The sequence below is a fragment of the Patagioenas fasciata genome, chromosome 7 (assembly GCF_037038585.1).
Source record: "Patagioenas fasciata isolate bPatFas1 chromosome 7, bPatFas1.hap1, whole genome shotgun sequence".
NCBI lineage: Eukaryota > Metazoa > Chordata > Aves > Columbiformes > Columbidae > Patagioenas > Patagioenas fasciata.
The window spans coordinates 10,386,541-10,404,004 of NC_092526.1; the positions used below are offsets into that span (position 1 = coordinate 10,386,541).

The following is a 17,464-nucleotide window of genomic DNA, read 5'->3' on the forward strand; positions in this document are numbered from 1 at the left end:
CATTCTTTCCTAATCAACAGCAATTACATTTTACTAAGTATGGGAACTACATTCTGGGAGCTGAAGTTTATCTTCCTTTCTTTTTCATTCAAACTGAGTGTCATATTGCTTTCAGTCGCATTTTACCTCTGAGTTAGAAATGCAGAAAGAGAAGGATTTTATTCTTAGAATACGTAAGGAAAAAAAGTTCTGGAAATATTTCTGGCTTTCTATATTAAATGTCCATGAGACATCGTGAAAAAAGCAGCAGGGTTGTGAACATGGTCTCAAATGCACATGGTCCCAAATGCATATTGATGCCCAAGACAAGCATAAAGCATCCATGGGAGAAGGAGCCAGGGCAGTCAGTACTCTCAAATGTATTTTTGATGTTGGCTAATGCAGGATGTCAGTGCAGGTCTCCTTGGTGTTAAATCTTTCTCTTTGGTTCCTCCACCGACTCTATTGGCAGCCTGGAGGGCTCACAGGTTTGGGACAGCACTGCCAAGGGATGCCAGGGTGTTCTCAGCAACAGAGGTTGTGTCTAACCAAGGCAGCAAAACTGCTGTGTTTAATTCAGTATTTCTCAGTCTTGTCAGTCTCTCCAGATTGTACGTCAGAAGAAAGAACGAAAAAAAAAAAAAGGAGAAAATTGTGCTTTTCCTCCCCCCCTCTACACAGACAGGTAAAAAAAAAAAGTTATTGGTAGTAACAACAATACACTGAAAAATGTTTCAGGGTGATGTTTCAAGGGACTGCTCTTTAATACTGAAAAGTGAGAATTTATAGGTAATGGTAAAGGAGACGGTCTCTTTTCTGAAGTATGGTAACGAAACTTTCAAAGTCTGTTTTAAGCCAGCGCAGGACCTTGACAGACACAACGCGCTCCTGGTTGGCTTTGCCCAGCCTCACCTCGGAAAAGAACCTTTATTTGAGCCTTATAAATTAACACAATTTATGTGTTAAGATGAGTGGTTTTGGAAAAAAATTAAATAAAAATAAAGAAATCCTTCCCTCTCCTCCCCCCGCAGCCGCGAGTGGTGCCGCCCAGCCGGGCTGCCCCGTTCCCCAGCAACCGGCGCGGCCCGCCGCGGCGCGGAGGTGAGGGCCGGGACGGGTTGGACCGGGCCGGGCCTGGGTGGGGTGGGGGGCGTCCCGTTGCCGGACTGGGCCGGGGTGGGGGGTATTCGGCTGCCGGACGGCCCGGGAGCCGCTGTGAGGGGAGGGGCGGCGGTAGCAGGGGCTCCCTCCGGGCCGGGAGGACGCGTGGGGCAGAGAACGGGGAGGATTCTCTACGTGCGTCACGTCCCTCTCAGAGTCCCAGCGGGGTTGGGGCAGGACCGGGCTGGAGGGTGAGGAGGATGTAGCACCGGCAAGGGTACGTGCTGTGAAGATACAAGCCCTTCTGCCCGCCGTTGGCCAGATTGTACGGAGTGGACCTTAAAAGCAAGTTTGCTATTGCTCCTAAAGCACATCGATGCTTCAGCAAGTCTCCTGCAGTGTGAAATGGCGTTGAACTGCACGCCTTTCTGGTGGTGAGGTGTCCAGGAGCTCTGTGAGACAAAGAGATTAGAAAGCCCAGGTGCTAACAGGAGAAGGGTGATGCCCTGATCTGGGGGAATTTGGGGTGAGTTTTGCCATTGTCTCCAAGGGAACCAGGATCTCACAACCCCAGAGTTCTCCTGTTGGTGGCTTTGCACAAAAAAAAAAAAAAAAGTTATGGATAGACGCAGTGTCCTGGAAAACTTTAAGAACATCGGTGTATCAATCAGAGATTTCTGGACCTTGGCACGTAAACGTTCATCCTGTATTAGCCCTTTGAGGGATATTGCAGTGCGTTATTAAATTTGGTGAGTGGTTATGGTAACATCACATTACTGGCAAAGTTGCACTGGGAAACCTTTGCTAAGGTAAGTTTGTCTACAGCTTTTCAAAACTTGAACTAGTATTCCTGATGGGGAATGCTGACCAAGAGAAGGAGGATGGCACTTGTATAAATTCAAGTTCAACAACACGAGTGGAAAGAATGTAAGCCTTATGTTTAGAATTTTTTTAACATGTTTATTGTCAGAGTTTGGTTGGTCTCGCTACAGCAGAAGAGAGCTACCGCAGTGCACAATAATACAGTTCCACTTACAGATTTTCTGTTTCAAGTGGAAAATTTGTACTTGGAGCCATGGAGTGGAAACTATTATTGAGGCCAGAGTACTGGTAGCACATTATTTTAAGCTTCTTGCTTATTTATTATTTATTACAGCACAAGACCATAACTCATACCAGCACTTTATGAGGTTGAAGCACCCCTCAACTTCTACCTGAAAGATCTAAAGCAGACTAGAAAACCGAACTAATACCAGAGATGAGACCATAAAATGTAATGGGGGAGGTGGACCCCTTCAGTCTTCAAAAGTGCTGATCCAGGTATGTTGAACATTGCTTTGATGCTCCTCTCTGGCCTTCTTCCCTCAAACTTTTATTGATCAGTGTTAATTTTAGGTTGGGGCCCTTTAAGGTCATTGAAGCCAACATGAGAGTGTTAGCAAACCAATACAGCTCCTGGTACTAATGATTCAACTTTGGTACTGTTGAATCTTAAAGTGCTGCCATAGTGTGAATCATACAACTGAACCTTGTTGTTCAAGCAGCTCATCAGACTTTGTGCTGCTGCTCCAGGAGCAGGAGGGAGCCTTACGACCTGACAGAAGGTGTCTGTATCATCCAGCACTGGGTGATTTCAAGTGTACATTGATACTAATGTGGCACCATCCTGAGCTGCTCACCTACCTTCCCGTTTATGAAGAACAAATACAAAACTAAGGATTTTCAGTCCCCCTCTTGAGGGCTGAAAAACTCACCATGGCTTTTGAACTTGGTACTTTTCCCACAAGTATCTTGTCTTTTTGTCCAGACAGTTCTCTGGTTTTTAGGAGAGCCAAGAGCTATGTGCTATAATTATGAAGATAATTGCTTGTGGATGGATTGTGTCTGGTGTCGTTATTGTGTAATATTTTCACTTGTTGTTAGAGAAGTTTATGTTCTGACAACTGTGCTTACATAACAGAGGATCTATAATACCCATGGCCTTCTGGATTTACAGTTACTTTCACTAAACTAATAAGCCAGATGATGCTATCCAAACAAAAGATTCAAATGCCAGTTTTCATATCCCTTGTATTAATATTTAAAAATTAAAAACGAATCTGCAAGTTAACAACCCAAACACTCAGGAGGGATTGGAAGAACATCTCTGCAGAAATCAGTTTGGATAGTGGAATTATCAGCAGAACCTTCTCTCTCTGTACGTGCTGGGGGACGTGAAGGAAGAGAGAGATGTTTTACACACTCCTGAAAGCCAAATGACCCCGATAAGCCTCAGAATGGATGAATATGCCTGAAGTGCTAGAGCTTGTGGTGGGAGCGAAGTTTCCTGGAATCCCTCTGTCCTTGTACGTAACACACATACAGTAATTTACTTCAGTAGGGAAAAAAAAAGGTAACTCTCTCTCCTAAATGTTTTAGGCAACAAATGTTACCAGTGCAAGGGAAGACATTTTGATCACTGTGTTATTTTGATTTGACTCCAGACACTGAGGAATTCTAGTGCCATTTAGACTCCATTTTGGTCCTGACATGGATGTAGTTCAATCAGCTGCCACAGGAATCACAACCGCTAAGCAATCCTTCAAGAAAATACCCAGTGTCCTTCTGGACAGCCTAGTGGAAGAACCTAAAAAAAGACATGCTGTCCCCAATCACCTTCTGGAATCAAGTAAGTTTCTGTTCTCTGACTGTTCCCCAACCTTGAAGCAATCCTGGGAGGTACTTCTCTATTTTTTTTTTTGCAATTCAAAGGCAAAGCTCCTATCTTGTTGCTTAAATTTCGTCTTTCTGTGAGCCCAAATCATAGGAGAGGTCATCAGAAAAGAAGTAGTGGGTGTACTGATCCTGGCTGACCCTAAAAGTTTTGGGGTGGCTTGTTGAGGCCAAGAGATAAACTGGTGACAGGATTATGGCTGTGTTGATGCTGCCTTAACTTTCCATTTAAAGAGTCATGCCTGCTTAACAGGAGAAATAATCTCTGTTTTTCTTCTCAATAATACATTGGATGCAACATAAATATACTTAGTCAATGTAAGTAACAGTCATCATGTGTGTTTCACCTGGTCTCCTTTTCTCCCTGTTTTATGATCTGTCTCTGTAGAGATTTATTCAGAACTTCAGAGCAGCAAAGTTGTACAGGCTGAGCCGGCCGTGTTACACTATGGAGGGTATGAACTTGGAAAACATCATCAGCAGACGCTGGTGAGTGTCAGAGCAGGGATCCTCTTGGGGCTTATAAAAGGATAACAGAAGCCGAGTAAGCTGCTTGTGGTCACGAGGCCTTTTGCTCTATGGAGTGCTCTAAAAAGCAGCACTTAAAATCAGTGGCCCTGCGGTAGCGAAACAGATGAGTACTGTGCTGTTTGAGTACTGTGCTGTTTGCATCACTGTCCTTTATAGTCTCAGGGGGCCACAAAAATGATCAGAGGGTTGGGACACCTCTGCTATGAGGACAGGCTGAGAGAGTTGGGGTTGTTCAGCCTGGAGAAGATAAGGCTCTGGGGAGACCTTATTGCCACCTTTCTGTACTTGTAAGAAAGATGGGAACAAACTTTTAAGCAGGACCTGTTGTGACAGAACAAGGGCTAATGTTTTTAAACTAAAAGAGGGGAGAATCAGACTAGAGGTAAGGAAGAAATTTTTTACAGCGAGGGTGGCGAAACACTGGCCCAGGTTGCCCAGAGAGGTGGTCAATGCCCCATGCCTGGAGACATCCAAGGCCAGGCTGGATGGGGCTCTGAGCAACCTGAGCTGGGTGAAGATGTCCCTGCTTATGGCAGGGGGTTGGACTGGATGAGCTTTGAAGGTCCCTTTCAACCCAAACTGGTTGCGATTCTATGATATATGTCCTGCAGATACAACAAAAGTATATCAGGAGGTTTTACGGGCTGAACTGTCACTATCCAAAGGTTTGTTGCTTTGTGATGCAAAACAAACCCATGGAATATTACATTGTTTCAGACCTCTGTAAAAGTGAGGTCAATAGGTGGTTTAACTTTTTGTTCCTTTTGCACATAAGCAAAATAGGACCAGAATTTGATTCAACTGCAGTAGTAAGGAAATGTCACTTGGTTCCAAAGAATAAAAATGCAGGATGCAGGGTTTACGTAATTTTCTTTTAAATTCAGAGCATATTTGGAATTATTTCTACTAAAGTAAAAATTATTACTACTTTGCTACAAAAAGAACAGTGGGCATTTTCAGTTGATCTTTTATATTGTAAAGTGTTTTGTGGTTTTGGTTTTCTTTTGTTCTACAGAAGCTGATAAATATTTCTGGCAATGTAATAAACCTTCACATAATACCACCCCAGACAAAATATTTTCAGATCAAATACAACAAAACAGTAAGTGTCAGAAAACCTTCACACTGCTCTTTGCGTGAAGCACTGGTTTTGTGTCATATAAGCATCTTTTACATGCCTTCTATCTTATTTTGGGTCATTTTTTAGCACCGGCTTGTCCCTGGCTTGTCTTATGTGATTACTGTTGATTTTTGTCCTGATGAGTGGCGATATTACTATGACTGTATCCGAATTCACTCTCAGGTGAGGATTTATTATAAAATACATTTACAGTTGTAATGGAATGAAACAACTATTAGGACATGATTATAATGATGAAAGTACAGTTAATCTCTTAGAGCCACATGGGTTTATTCCAAGTAAGTCTGGTTTGGAGTATTTCGTTTTAAGCATTTATAATTTTTCTCTCTGTAAAGATTCCAGGGCTGTGGGTAGAATATCTTCCCTATTCTGTTATTCTTTGCCAGTAGATCAGTCTTTGTGCCACACTGATGTAATGTCTTAACTGAATAGGCTTTGAGGTGCTCTGGATATTTGGTGGAAGTAGGGAAAGACAGATGGATACTGAAAGCAGGTAGAATATCAATATCTGAGGTGCAACAGTGTTGATCTTGAAGATGTTTTGCACCCACTTACTGGCCAGCTACTACAGAAATGTTTCCTTTCCCTAACATTTAATCATTATAAGAAACAAATATTTACCCCCCTCCCCTTTATATTTTTTTTTCAGGGAGAAGATACATTACTTGTTCCTATGCATGCTTATCCTGCAGTGAATGTTGTAGAATTTCCATCATTTATAAACCTGTCTGATGTACCAGTTGGTCAGAGGTGAGTTAAGGACAGGCATTTTTCCACATTTTATGAGACATGTACAAAAACCTGGAAAATCTCCTTTTCCTCTATTTGCACACCTTAGTGTCTTGCAAAGGAAGTCAGCTACCATCTGGCCTGCAAAATAATTCCATATATGAACTGTTTCAGGGGCACATTCACAAGAAAGCAAATGCTGCACAAACTAAACTTATACATAGATGGAAGTGGGGATTCAGCTAGTCTAAATTGGTGCTGACTCACTTATTTCATCGTATGGTGAAGCAATATGGCTTGTGTTTATAACCTGTGCGCTCCCAAGTGCTATGTTGTTTTAGCATTAATAAGTCCTAATCGAATGGATCTCCCTTTCAAGATGAAGGGTTCTGGAAGTGAAGGTATGAGCTGGTAATGGTAGGTGTGACAGCAAATAGCTAACCTCAGTCCAGACATTGACTGGTCATTAGATTTACTTCTGTTGTAAAATATTTAAAGTGATCTTTTGATGTGCAGCTCTAAATGGCATAGACTGCATCTTACTCTATTGCATAAATGTAACACTGACTGTTCTCATAAGTCATTGGTAATAATTGTTAATAGGAACTAGGAAGACGAAAAGGAGAAGGGAGATCCTGTTGATTAGGGTCTAGTTCTGTAGTATGTTGACTATGTTAGTTGTTATTATGGTGATTTGTGTTAGTGTAAATATTTGAGTGAATTCTCAGAACTGAAGGTTTTAGCAGGGACGTTTTTTCTTAGCCTGTGAGTTGGAAGTAACTCATAAATTTTACTGAAGTACAGAAATACAAATAGGCAAGGCATATACAAGGAAGATGCAAAATTCTGCGGTAAGAATGAGCCCAGCATTCTAGAATGAACACTTGTGTCTTTTTGTTTGTTTTTCTGATCCCTCTTAATCTGTTAAACTCTAGTGGATCTGTCAGAAGTGACGTTACAGCTTTCTCACAGGACTGAACATAACTCCTGACTTTCTGGCTGCCTCTAGGCATGATGTGATTCTGTTTATTTGCTTCATTTTTATAACAAGTGCTGAAGTAGGCAGAATTTTCATACTCTCAGAATACAGATTAGACAGAGTACAAAATCCAGTTTTAAATAATGAAAAAATTTTTCAACACAGCAGGGATGCTCAGAAATGCCCCTGAGGGAATTTGGAAGAGTTCCTGAAGAGGAAACTGGTGGTTCAAACCTTAATTTCTACCAGGGTTTTTCTTCATTAGGCTATTAACAACTTTCCTAAAAATGAAAGCTCTCTGAGATGCCTGGTAATCTTCAGAACCCAAGGGCCCATGGGCTCAATCCATACCCCACTGAGGTCAGTCAAAAATCTTCCTTTTACTTCCATAAGTGTAGGTTGAGACCTATGTTCTACTACCCAGGTTTGTCCTTAGGTACAGAAGATCCATAAGGCAACAGATGGTGTAATTGTATGGTTTCTGATGCACTTTGGTTACTGTAGAAGCTGCACTATACCTTAAAACAAATTACCTCCCCAGTCTGCCATTACACCTTTTTCATGAACAGGTCACATTAAAGCAGATAATTTTTGCTATTGTTGTTTATTTCCTTAGGGGGCTCAAAATGTGCTTTCCAAAGAAACACTGTGTAATAACATTCACTCTTTACTAACCAGCAGGATAGGATTTCAGTCAGACAGTTTACAAAAAAACAGAAATAAGCCTGGGTAAACTGGTCTTCATTTGTAGGATGATGAATGGTGCTACGCCAATGCTTTTGTGCTTCAATTTGATACATGAAAATAGATGCATATAAAAGCAGAACAGCTTGAAGAGGTGTGTGTTAATACCCCTCACATAACCTGCATGAGACATAAAGAGCTTTTATGAAAATCAGGCCATGGCATCATTAGTTCCACAGTGGTTAAGTCCAGTCATTCTGATGTGCTGGAGTTTTCAACACTTTTGAAAACTGCACAGAGTCTTTTCTCATCGTCTCCCACAAAGAGGGTCGTGGGCGGGGGCTGGTTTCTGGTAGTTATTGTTGCTCCACTTTGGATTGTTTGTACTTGCTAGATATTGCAGTTTATAAGAATATGAGGATACACATAAATAACTTATGAAGGTAAATTTTATAATTTTTTCCATAATCAGATTCTCTATGGGTAGGAGAAAGTAAGTCAAGATGCAAAGTATCCAGCATTCAAATCAAAATTTAGCTCTTATTTCCTCACTGAGTGAAAGATCTGAAATATTTCGCTATTTTGGAACAACGAGGAATTAATATTTTCATGTTAATAAGTAACACATCCCTCTGAACACAGATAAATTCAGTGCATGTTGTGTGTAATATGATTTTCCAGCCTGTAATTGATGATCAACTGCAGTTTCATTAATTTCTTTCTTCCTTTCTCTCTTTTCAGCAAGGAATACGTTATCCCATTGCAGTGCAGCTGTCCAATTGATTTTGAATTCCACATTGATTTTATTCAGCCTCACAGAGCCTTCACTGTCCAGCCAACATTCGGTAGATTGAACTTATTTAAACTTCTAAATGTTAAATCCCTATTTATTTGGTGTAGTTACTTGTGACAGTGTATTCGGTGTTGTACAGAAAAAATCTTTGTCTCAGAGTGTTTCCAGGTGAACGCAGGCTGGTGAATACTAGTCATGTGCAACCTCATGGCAAACGGCCCTCTGTGACTGGTAGGTTTCTTTTGTCAGTGCCCAGCTGCAGACCTCTGGCAAAATATGGGGTGTCTCAAACAGTCCATCCGGCCTTTGTCTTCTCTCTTTGCCGTGTGGCCTTTGGAAAGGAGAGGGGCAAGCAGACCAGCATTCACCTCTTTATCATACACGTCCCCAAGGGCTGTTGGGCTTCTCCTCCGTTAAAAGAACAGATATTTGTGCTTGTGGAACAGGTATGCATCATGTTACTTGATTGGGGGCACAGAGAAAATAAAAAGTGACCTTTGCTCTGTCAGACGTATCCCCATGCTTGTTTTTTCCTAGCAGTCTGGAAGGGTGATCTTGAGGGTCTCTTGCAACCAAAATAATTCTGTGATTTGAAGGGGTTGAGTCTGCTGCTTCAGGAGCCATTAGAGTGCTGGGCACAAAGCACACTGCTGCAGGTGTTCCATGGGATGGCAGGGGCTATTAGATTCAGTGTAGAGCTCTGTGTATGGGCTTTGCAAGAACCAGGGGCTTTTGGCTACAGCATGCTCAGCTGTTTTCTTGCTCAGTGTTGGAGAGGGCTGTGTCTTGAGACAGACATATTTGTTTGTGGGTCAGTTGCTCGCGTTACATTTGCCAGTTGCCAATAGATGCATATAAGTGCCCAGATGTTCTGACAAAAATGTGTGAGTGAATGAGACCTGGCCGCATAATTCACTTAGGCTGTCTGGTCAATTCCATGAAAATACAGCAGGATCTAAATAAACAAAAACCTTCATAAATCCAGTGCCTAATGCTATTTGTGACACTGGAATTGAAAGTTTGATTACTTAAGGGCTTTCATAAAACTTGCTGTTGTTCCTGTGTGTACAATGAAATTAATTTGCCCTGTCTTGTTGGATTCTATGAAATGTGTGGTTCACAAGGATGAACTAGGCTGCTGCCTTGTTTTGGGTTATTCTTTCAGGATAATAGTCTTTCTTTGTGCTTAATGAAGTTTTTATATATCAAGGAAGGAAAGGAACAATGTTACAATTGAGTAAAACTAGAGAGAAGGTGTAAAATTAATCAGGAAGCTTTTAGTTTTTTACATGGTCATAACCAAACTATTTAATGCTTTCTAAGTTGGTTTAGTTATTGGGAGAAAGTGGAACATAAATATCCCAGAAACAAACAAACAAACAAACAAACAAACAAACAAAAACAAACAAAAAAATTTACCTAGTAAAAGTTAAGTCAGAAATTTTGGTAGCCAGAAACTCTAAGGTGCTGAAGGCTGTCTAAGCAGCACTAAGAGGTTTCAGCTCCTACTCAAGCCATTGTGCTCTGAGATCAGTAATGATGAAATACTTAAACATATTACACACAAACAACAACAGCAATAACAAAAACACAAACAAACAATAAAATTAACTAGTGCTTAAGTCAAAAAGATGCAGAAAACCAGGCAGAGATGATAAATTAATATTTCTGATTAGCTGAATAAACTCCTTTTTGCAGAAATGCTGAGGATCATCAGGGCCTGTATCCTGCAATTGCACTGGAAGTTTAGGGATACGAAGGGTGTTAAAGTGGTTGAGAAAATAATAGAATAGGTAATAAGGAAACAAGACCTAGTAGAGACAGGTAATGCATCAAATACAGATGATTCCCCAAACTTGGAAAAGCACATAGGAACATGTTTATAATTCTTTGCTCATAAAATCCCAAGTGCCAAAGACTTAAGGATAGCAGATGCAAGTGAAGAATTTCTACATACACAGTCAATCATTTTAACATCAGTAGGAAACATTGTAGTCTTGCTGTCAACTCTCTGTTATTGCAAAATACCTCCCATTATCTGGCAACAGATAGTTCTTGAAAGACACTTTGAGACCTGAAATATTTTCCATGTCTGCTGCCATCCATTCAAACATTAATGTTGTTTTTTTTAAAAAAAAAAAGTCCAGAATCAATTTCAGCATACTTAAGCAGCCTCACATTAGATGGACTCTTATTGTTTTTCTCCTCTAATCACAGGAATAATTCCAGGCAATGGGAAAGTGGAATTAACTGTGAAATATTTGCCACTTGAGTATGGAACAGCACAAATGACAATGCAGTTATGGATTTCACAGTTTCATTCAAAACCCTATGTATGTGTATTCACAGGAACATCAACACCACATCTGGGTCTAATGTATGTGTGGCTGATTGATCTTTGAGTATTTTTGCCCAGTTCTAGAAAAATACCTGTGTAATAAGATTTCATGCCATTTTGCTGTAATCACTTCATGCATTTATATCTATGGAGACTTAAATTGCACTAATGTCTCTCGACTGTTAATACCTGTACCGGGTCTCTTACATAATTTGCTCAGAATACTCTTAATGTGTATGAAGTGAAACTGTACCAATGTGGAAATAACAAGAAGTTACATATCCTTAAAGAAGTGTTGAGCATCCTCAGCTTCTGTCATGCCTGCTCTATGTTATTTGTTTTACTGAGGCCTTGCAATATATAGGGTGTTTTGAACAATAAGGTATTTTGGGCTGTAACTGACTTTTTGTGAGCTGTGAAACTCACAGATTAGAAGATTTGGTTCCAGTTGTAATATGGGAGAGAAATTTCCAGTCTCCTTGTATGTCTAAAGGGGGTGTAAATGTGTGTACTGGATCTAGATGCCATTTATAGAGTACTTATAGGAGCAATATCTGTCATTCTGACACCTAGAAAAGAACAATTTGAAGATCAACGAAGTCATACAGAGAAAAAAACTGCATCTGCAGGAAAATCTCTGGTGTGGAGAAGGGACAAATTCAGCCAACCACGATCCAGGCCTATTCAAAAAGTAAAGGTGTGAAGAGATAATGATCACAAGTACTTTTCTGGGCTGAAAATCCTTCTTGCTTCTACTTCTTTCTATTAATTTGTATCTTATAGGAAATTGAATACCAGAACCTCAGATTCCCCACAGACTTGTCAAATCCATATGCTGTAGCTACTGTTTTGAATCAGGAACCAGGCAAATTGAAGATTAAGAACTTGAAAGAAGGTAACAGAATTAAGCAGCATAAACTTGGTCTTATCATTATTTATAGGTTTCTGATGAGGAACTTAGCTTCAGAATTGCTGAGGTGATGTGGTTGTGGTTTCTGCAAGAAATCTCACCTTAGCTTTATGTATTAATGAGTTCAGTTATCATAATGGTGGATTTCCCAATTCAATCTAGTTTGAGGTGTGATATATCTTTCTGCTATTCCTGCAGCCCTTTGCCAAGGCAGTGAAGGGATAAAAACAAGACAGATGAAGGAAGCCATATTTCAACTAAAAGTCAAACAAAATATTCAGGAAGAGGAAGCAACTCATCTGAGCTGGTAAGTGTTAGTAAACCACAATAACAACACTGAGGTTTCTGTAACTAAGGCCTCTATGAATCTATCAATATCCACTAGCACATAATGCTGCCATTTCATACCCTGATAGATTTGTTTTACAGCTAAATTCCTGTTGTTTTCTTTTATTTTTTTCTCTTCAGTCTAGGAACCGTCTCAGTTGTAACCCATAGTAGTATCCAGTGAGGTCTTTGTGTTGTGGTTCAATTCAGAAAGAAACCTACTGAAAACACTGTTCACCTAACCTTGTTCTCATGCATCCAGTCTTGTGCCCTTAAGGCAAAGGAGGCTTTTGTCATGATTGTCAATAAATCAAGGCCAAAATGTATAATGGAGTGAACAGAATTGCACATGTACATCAAATGGCGTAAAGCAAAACGCAGTCATGTGTGTAAGCACACCGTGGTTTCATTTGCAATCCACAGATCTGGTCTTATGCTGAATGTTATGGACCTCTAGACACCTTAGGAAGAGGAGAATCAGTCTGATAGCCTTTAAATAAAGCAAACTGTGCATTAAGCATTTTTCTTGCCTCCACTGTAAATGCAGGCAAGTTCATAAAGGCAAAGATCCAATCTCTGTGGAATTTAAAAAAGAGATTATTGAAAACCGACAGAGGGAAGAAGAGCAATACAAGGTTAGTCTTTGCTGTTTTTTCTAGAAATTTAAGATCTAATTTATACTTTCGGATTGTGCAGTGCACTAGTGAATTGTGTCAAGCTCTCTACATCTTCAATTTTTCTTCATACTTCAATGCAAACCTGTACTAGCTCTACTTCCTGCTTGTGTATCAGTGTTTCTGAGGTGGTTGTATCTTGGACGCAGACAGAGAGAAGGATAAGTTATTGATGGAAATGTAAGTAGATATTTGCCCAGTCTATCAGATTTGCACCCAGCCACATCACAGGGCAATGTTGCAGCATAATCCTGTCAGCACTGTGACTGTGTCCAGCCTTCAGTTTATGTTGTGCCTCTCTGAAGAGCTGATAACCTGAATAGCTCACAGTCAAAGAGCTAAGCGCAGTCAGTACTCTCACACAGAGCCATGGGGAGATAATTCATCAGGTTGTTCTATATCTGCACCCTTCCTCTCTTTGTTTTTCTTCAGTCACCTCAGACTGCAGATCTTCTTCCGTGGAGGTGACAGCAGCCGTAGTTGGTGGCAGGAAATATTTTTCCCCATGTGGCACAGCCCTCAGGGACAGGTGGGGCTTGTCCCTCTAATCCTGCCTCTTGGATATTCAAGTAGCTTCTGACGTCCCACTGACTTCCAAGGAGCTGTTTATGGAAGTGAAATTATTTATAGATAGGGCAAAGGCTTTAATTTATCTACTGAATTAGACACTGTGAATTAATTCCAAAATTATATTTAATACCAACAAAGAAGGAAATGAGTAAAAAGAGGTTCTAAAATGTGAGATTGTTGTATCACTGAATTAGATGTATGTTAACTTTGTTTAGAAACATTTATTTAATTCCCTATTGACTGTAGGGGTTGAGGAGATCTCTGGCTGGTTTCACAGTTGCCCCCATGACTTTCTGACAGAGAGACTGCTTATGCTGTCAGTTTGTTTACCTGGAGTGCTGTCCTGGTTTCGGCTGGGGTAGGGTTAATTTTCCTCCTAGTAGCTGGTATAGCGGTGTGTTCTTCGTTTAGCATGAGAATAACGCTGATAACACACTGATGTTTTAGTTGTTGCTAAGTAGTCAAGGACTTCTCAGCTTTTCACACTGTGCCAGGTGCACAAGAAGCTGGGAGGTGGCATAGCCCAGAGAGCTGACCCCAAATGGCCAAAGGGTTGTTCTATACCATATAAAGTCACAGTATATATTTTGGGGGAGGAAGAAAGAAGGGGGGCATGTCCAGAGTTATGACATTTATCTTCCTAAGCAACCATTATGTGTGATGGAGCTCTGCTTTCCTGGGCACCTGCCTGCTGATTGGAGACAGCGAATGAATCCCTGGTTTTACTTTGCTTGTGTGCGCAGCTTTTGCTTTCCCTGTTAAGCTGCCTTTATCTCAGTCCATGAGTTTTCTCACTTATGCTCTTCTGATCCTCACCCCGATCACAGCAGGGGAGAGTGAGTGAGTGGCTGCATGGTGCTTAGTTGCTGTCTGGGATTAAACCACAAGTGCCAAATTATTTATTATCCCTTCATCATTTGCTCAAGTGGCCACTATGTTATACAGCCTGGGAGAGGCTGTCCTGGAGACCTTTAACTGCTATAACTAAAACCTCAGTCCATGAGAATCATGGCAATTTCACTCTGCCAAATAACTCTAAGGTCTTTGTTTAAGATATAAAAAAACCCTGGAAATGGAACATCAGATAAGTAGAACTGAGATGGAAGAAGCACGATGAAAAGAAGCACTGGTATCCAGCCAGCATGCCTGAACACTTTGAGAAGGTCTCAAAGAAGTGAAGTGATAGTGATAGTAAACTGTTTCACACATGTTTTAAGAGCTGGCGCCGTTGGAAACCACAAGCAAGATGTTCACAGAACATGGGAAAACTGTAACGCCGTCATCTCGGAAGATCTGTTCAGGTGTTAACTTATGGTGGTGTTTTGTAACCCCTCTCTGTCTGATTCTGGCTATGCAAAGTGAACTGTATTTCACTGATTGAAACTCAGACACAAAAAACCCATTATTTTATTTTGTTTGACTTGCTCAATAATCACTCGCTAGAAGGGAATGAAATCTGTGTTTTGTCAAGCACCTCCAGAACGTTACATTGTGAGTGAGTTCCACTAATTGTAACAGAGGAAAGAATTCACTGGATGCTTTGTACTAATGTGACTGTTCTTCCTGGTGACAAATCAGATCCAAAGAGGAGATCCTATCATAGAACATGAGTTTCAAAGGAACGAAGCAGAAGTTTCTTTCAGACGTGTTATCCGGCCTGTTGACCAGGTTTGTTTATGTTATTATCGCCTGCTATGTGTTATTATCATCTGCTAAGCTAACTAACAGCCATAGATACTTAGCACTGATTACTTAATTTTCCTAGTTTTCCTAATTTTCCTGGTTCTGTGTCAGTGTCTTATTTCCCATTTTACTTCTGGTACAGTGGAGCAAGCACTGTACTACATACACCACTCATCTTTGACATCCTGATTGAATATGAGAGACAAGCAGCAATCTGCAGGCCTAACCTGAGATTCATATTGCTTGTTTCTGAAAGTTCTCTCAGGAATAGCTTTCTCATAGCCAAAAATAAGGTTAAGCATATCACAAGATCTGCAGCCTTTGCTTACAGGTCAGATTGACAGGAGCCTTTCTGGTACTCTACATTTTTTGTCCTCTATGGTGTGAGGTACTTCCTAAAATCCATTTCCTAGGATTATTGGGAGCTTTGTTTAATAGATATCCTGCTACTGAAGGACTTGGAGTGTTAACAACACAAATTGCCTTCTTCTTGAGGAATGTGATAGGAGTGGGAGTTGGTCTTTTACTGTATTCTTAAACCTTTTACAAAGTGCTGAAAGTTGTTTGTTGAGGCACGGTGTGGGCTTATGTGGAGCTGGTGTTCTGAGGACCTTCCTAATCTAAATGCAGGTTGAGCCGCTGTCCTGCTGTTGAGAGATACTGTACTCTGGGGCCATAGAAGTCTCTTCTGGTGCCACATTCTTCTGTCACATCAGTTTAAAATCAGATAAGAGATTAGTGCATCAAGAAAGAGATTTACTGATCTTCAAAGAATATTCCAGCAATTTAAGGCATTAAATATAGAGACATCATCTCTGCCTCAAATATGTCCAGAGCCAGAGATCACTAGTTGTGGGGAGGTTATTCTGGGGGATTATCCCTCTTAAGTTTACCCCAGTCTTCTGCCTTTCTGTAGGTATGTGCTATCAGCCATTCCTGGAGACAGGATACTGGTTTTGCTGTGCCCCTGGTTTGAGCCTTTACAGCTATTCCAGCTTCACATCTGTGCAAGATGAAGTGTGTGTTCAGTAGAGACCTAGTCCATTCTCTCCACTGTCTGGCTGCCCATGTATTGCACTTGAGTTGTAGCACATGGTTGTCATTAGTGTGGATGCAGACCATACTACATTCTCTCTGCATTCCCCATACTGCATCTGCAAATATTTGGTGATTACCTCCCATTAAACCCTGCAGTGAAGGCCGCTGGTTAAATGCCAATACTGCAAACATTTTCACTTAACTTCAGTGTTTAGAAATAACACACAGATTCAGGCCAAGGAATGGCTTGGGCTGGAGAAAATTTCTCCTTTGTCTAGTTTTAAAAGCAGTGTCCTTTTTCTTTTCTGCTTTTGTTGTTGATGTTGTTTTTTGTTTTGTTTGGTTTGATTTGGTTTGTTTGGTTGGGGTTTTTTGTGGTTTGGTTGGTTTTTTTGGGGGGGCTGGCTTTTGTTTTTTGGAAGGTATTTGGTTTTTGGTTTTTTTTGTTTGGTTTGTTGTTGTTGTTTTTTTTTTTATCCCATGCAGCATCCAAATATCAGCCCCACATTCAAGTTGCTCCATAATGACCCTTGGGACAGCAGAAACAGAATGCTGAGGAAATTCCAACAAGCAGCATACAAGGTAACATGAACAACCAGCATGCTGTATGATGACATGACATCTTGGAAATAGCACAAAAGAACCTGCAAACTAGCACGTAGGGATTCTTCACAGCTAGCCAGGGATTTGATAATTTGATAAATATGTCCCTACTTCACCAGGAAATAAGGTTCTAGAGTAAGTTTCATATTCAGCTGGTGCTTCAGCTGGTGCTTCTGCTGGTGCTTAGTATTGCAATCAATGCTAAACAAGTGTAGATTAATTTAGATTGTTTTTTTAAAGTAAAAAATACTTCTACCCCCTCCCCCCCCCATAAAATATTTCAAAATGCATATAGAATACTGTGCCCGGTTTTGGGCCTCCAGTACAAGAAGGACATCAATAAGCTGGAGTGAGTTCAGCGTAGGGCCATCAAGATGCCAAGGTGTGAAGCACTCGCTCTGTGAGAAGACACTTACTCAGCCTGGAGGAGGAAAATGAAAGAACAGCGCCTTCCACCACCTCTGAAGAGATTTGATGATGGAACCAGAATCTTTCAATGGTGCATGGAGGGAACATGGGCAACAATGGGCATAAATTCAAATAAGAGAGGTATAGACCATGTATGAGGAAACCCTTTTTCACCATGAAGACAGCCAGTCATTGGAGCAGGTTGCCCAGAGAGCTTATATGATATACATCCTTGGATATTTTCCACACCAGACTGGCTAAAGC

At 40.8% G+C, this 17,464-nt stretch overlaps 1 protein-coding gene across 4 annotated transcripts in view; it reads left to right on the forward strand.

Moving 5' to 3' along the window:
- The first annotated feature begins 1,041 nt into the window (after positions 1-1,041).
- The window catches only part of CFAP221 (cilia and flagella associated protein 221), a 31,219-nt gene continuing 14,796 nt past the window's right edge, over positions 1,042-17,464 (forward strand). For 2 of the 4 annotated variants that reach the window (XM_071810795.1, XM_071810797.1), the window contains exons 1-14: positions 2,187-2,400; positions 3,564-3,748; positions 4,181-4,281; positions 5,339-5,425; positions 5,531-5,626; positions 6,114-6,214; positions 8,598-8,701; positions 10,867-11,026; positions 11,561-11,684; positions 11,771-11,882; positions 12,096-12,204; positions 12,772-12,859; positions 15,047-15,136; positions 16,676-16,771. In XM_071810795.1, the coding sequence (XP_071666896.1) occupies positions 3,610-3,748; positions 4,181-4,281; positions 5,339-5,425; positions 5,531-5,626; positions 6,114-6,214; positions 8,598-8,701; positions 10,867-11,026; positions 11,561-11,684; positions 11,771-11,882; positions 12,096-12,204; positions 12,772-12,859; positions 15,047-15,136; positions 16,676-16,771 (1,407 nt within the window). In that variant the 5' untranslated portion in view covers positions 2,187-2,400; positions 3,564-3,609. Of the gene's footprint in view, positions 1,081-1,916; positions 2,008-2,186; positions 2,401-3,563; positions 3,749-4,180; positions 4,282-5,338; positions 5,426-5,530; positions 5,627-6,113; positions 6,215-8,597; positions 8,702-10,866; positions 11,027-11,560; positions 11,685-11,770; positions 11,883-12,095; positions 12,205-12,771; positions 12,860-15,046; positions 15,137-16,675; positions 16,772-17,464 lie in introns of those variants that run through there. The other 2 variants (XM_065841134.2, XM_071810796.1) reach the window with 2 other exon arrangements.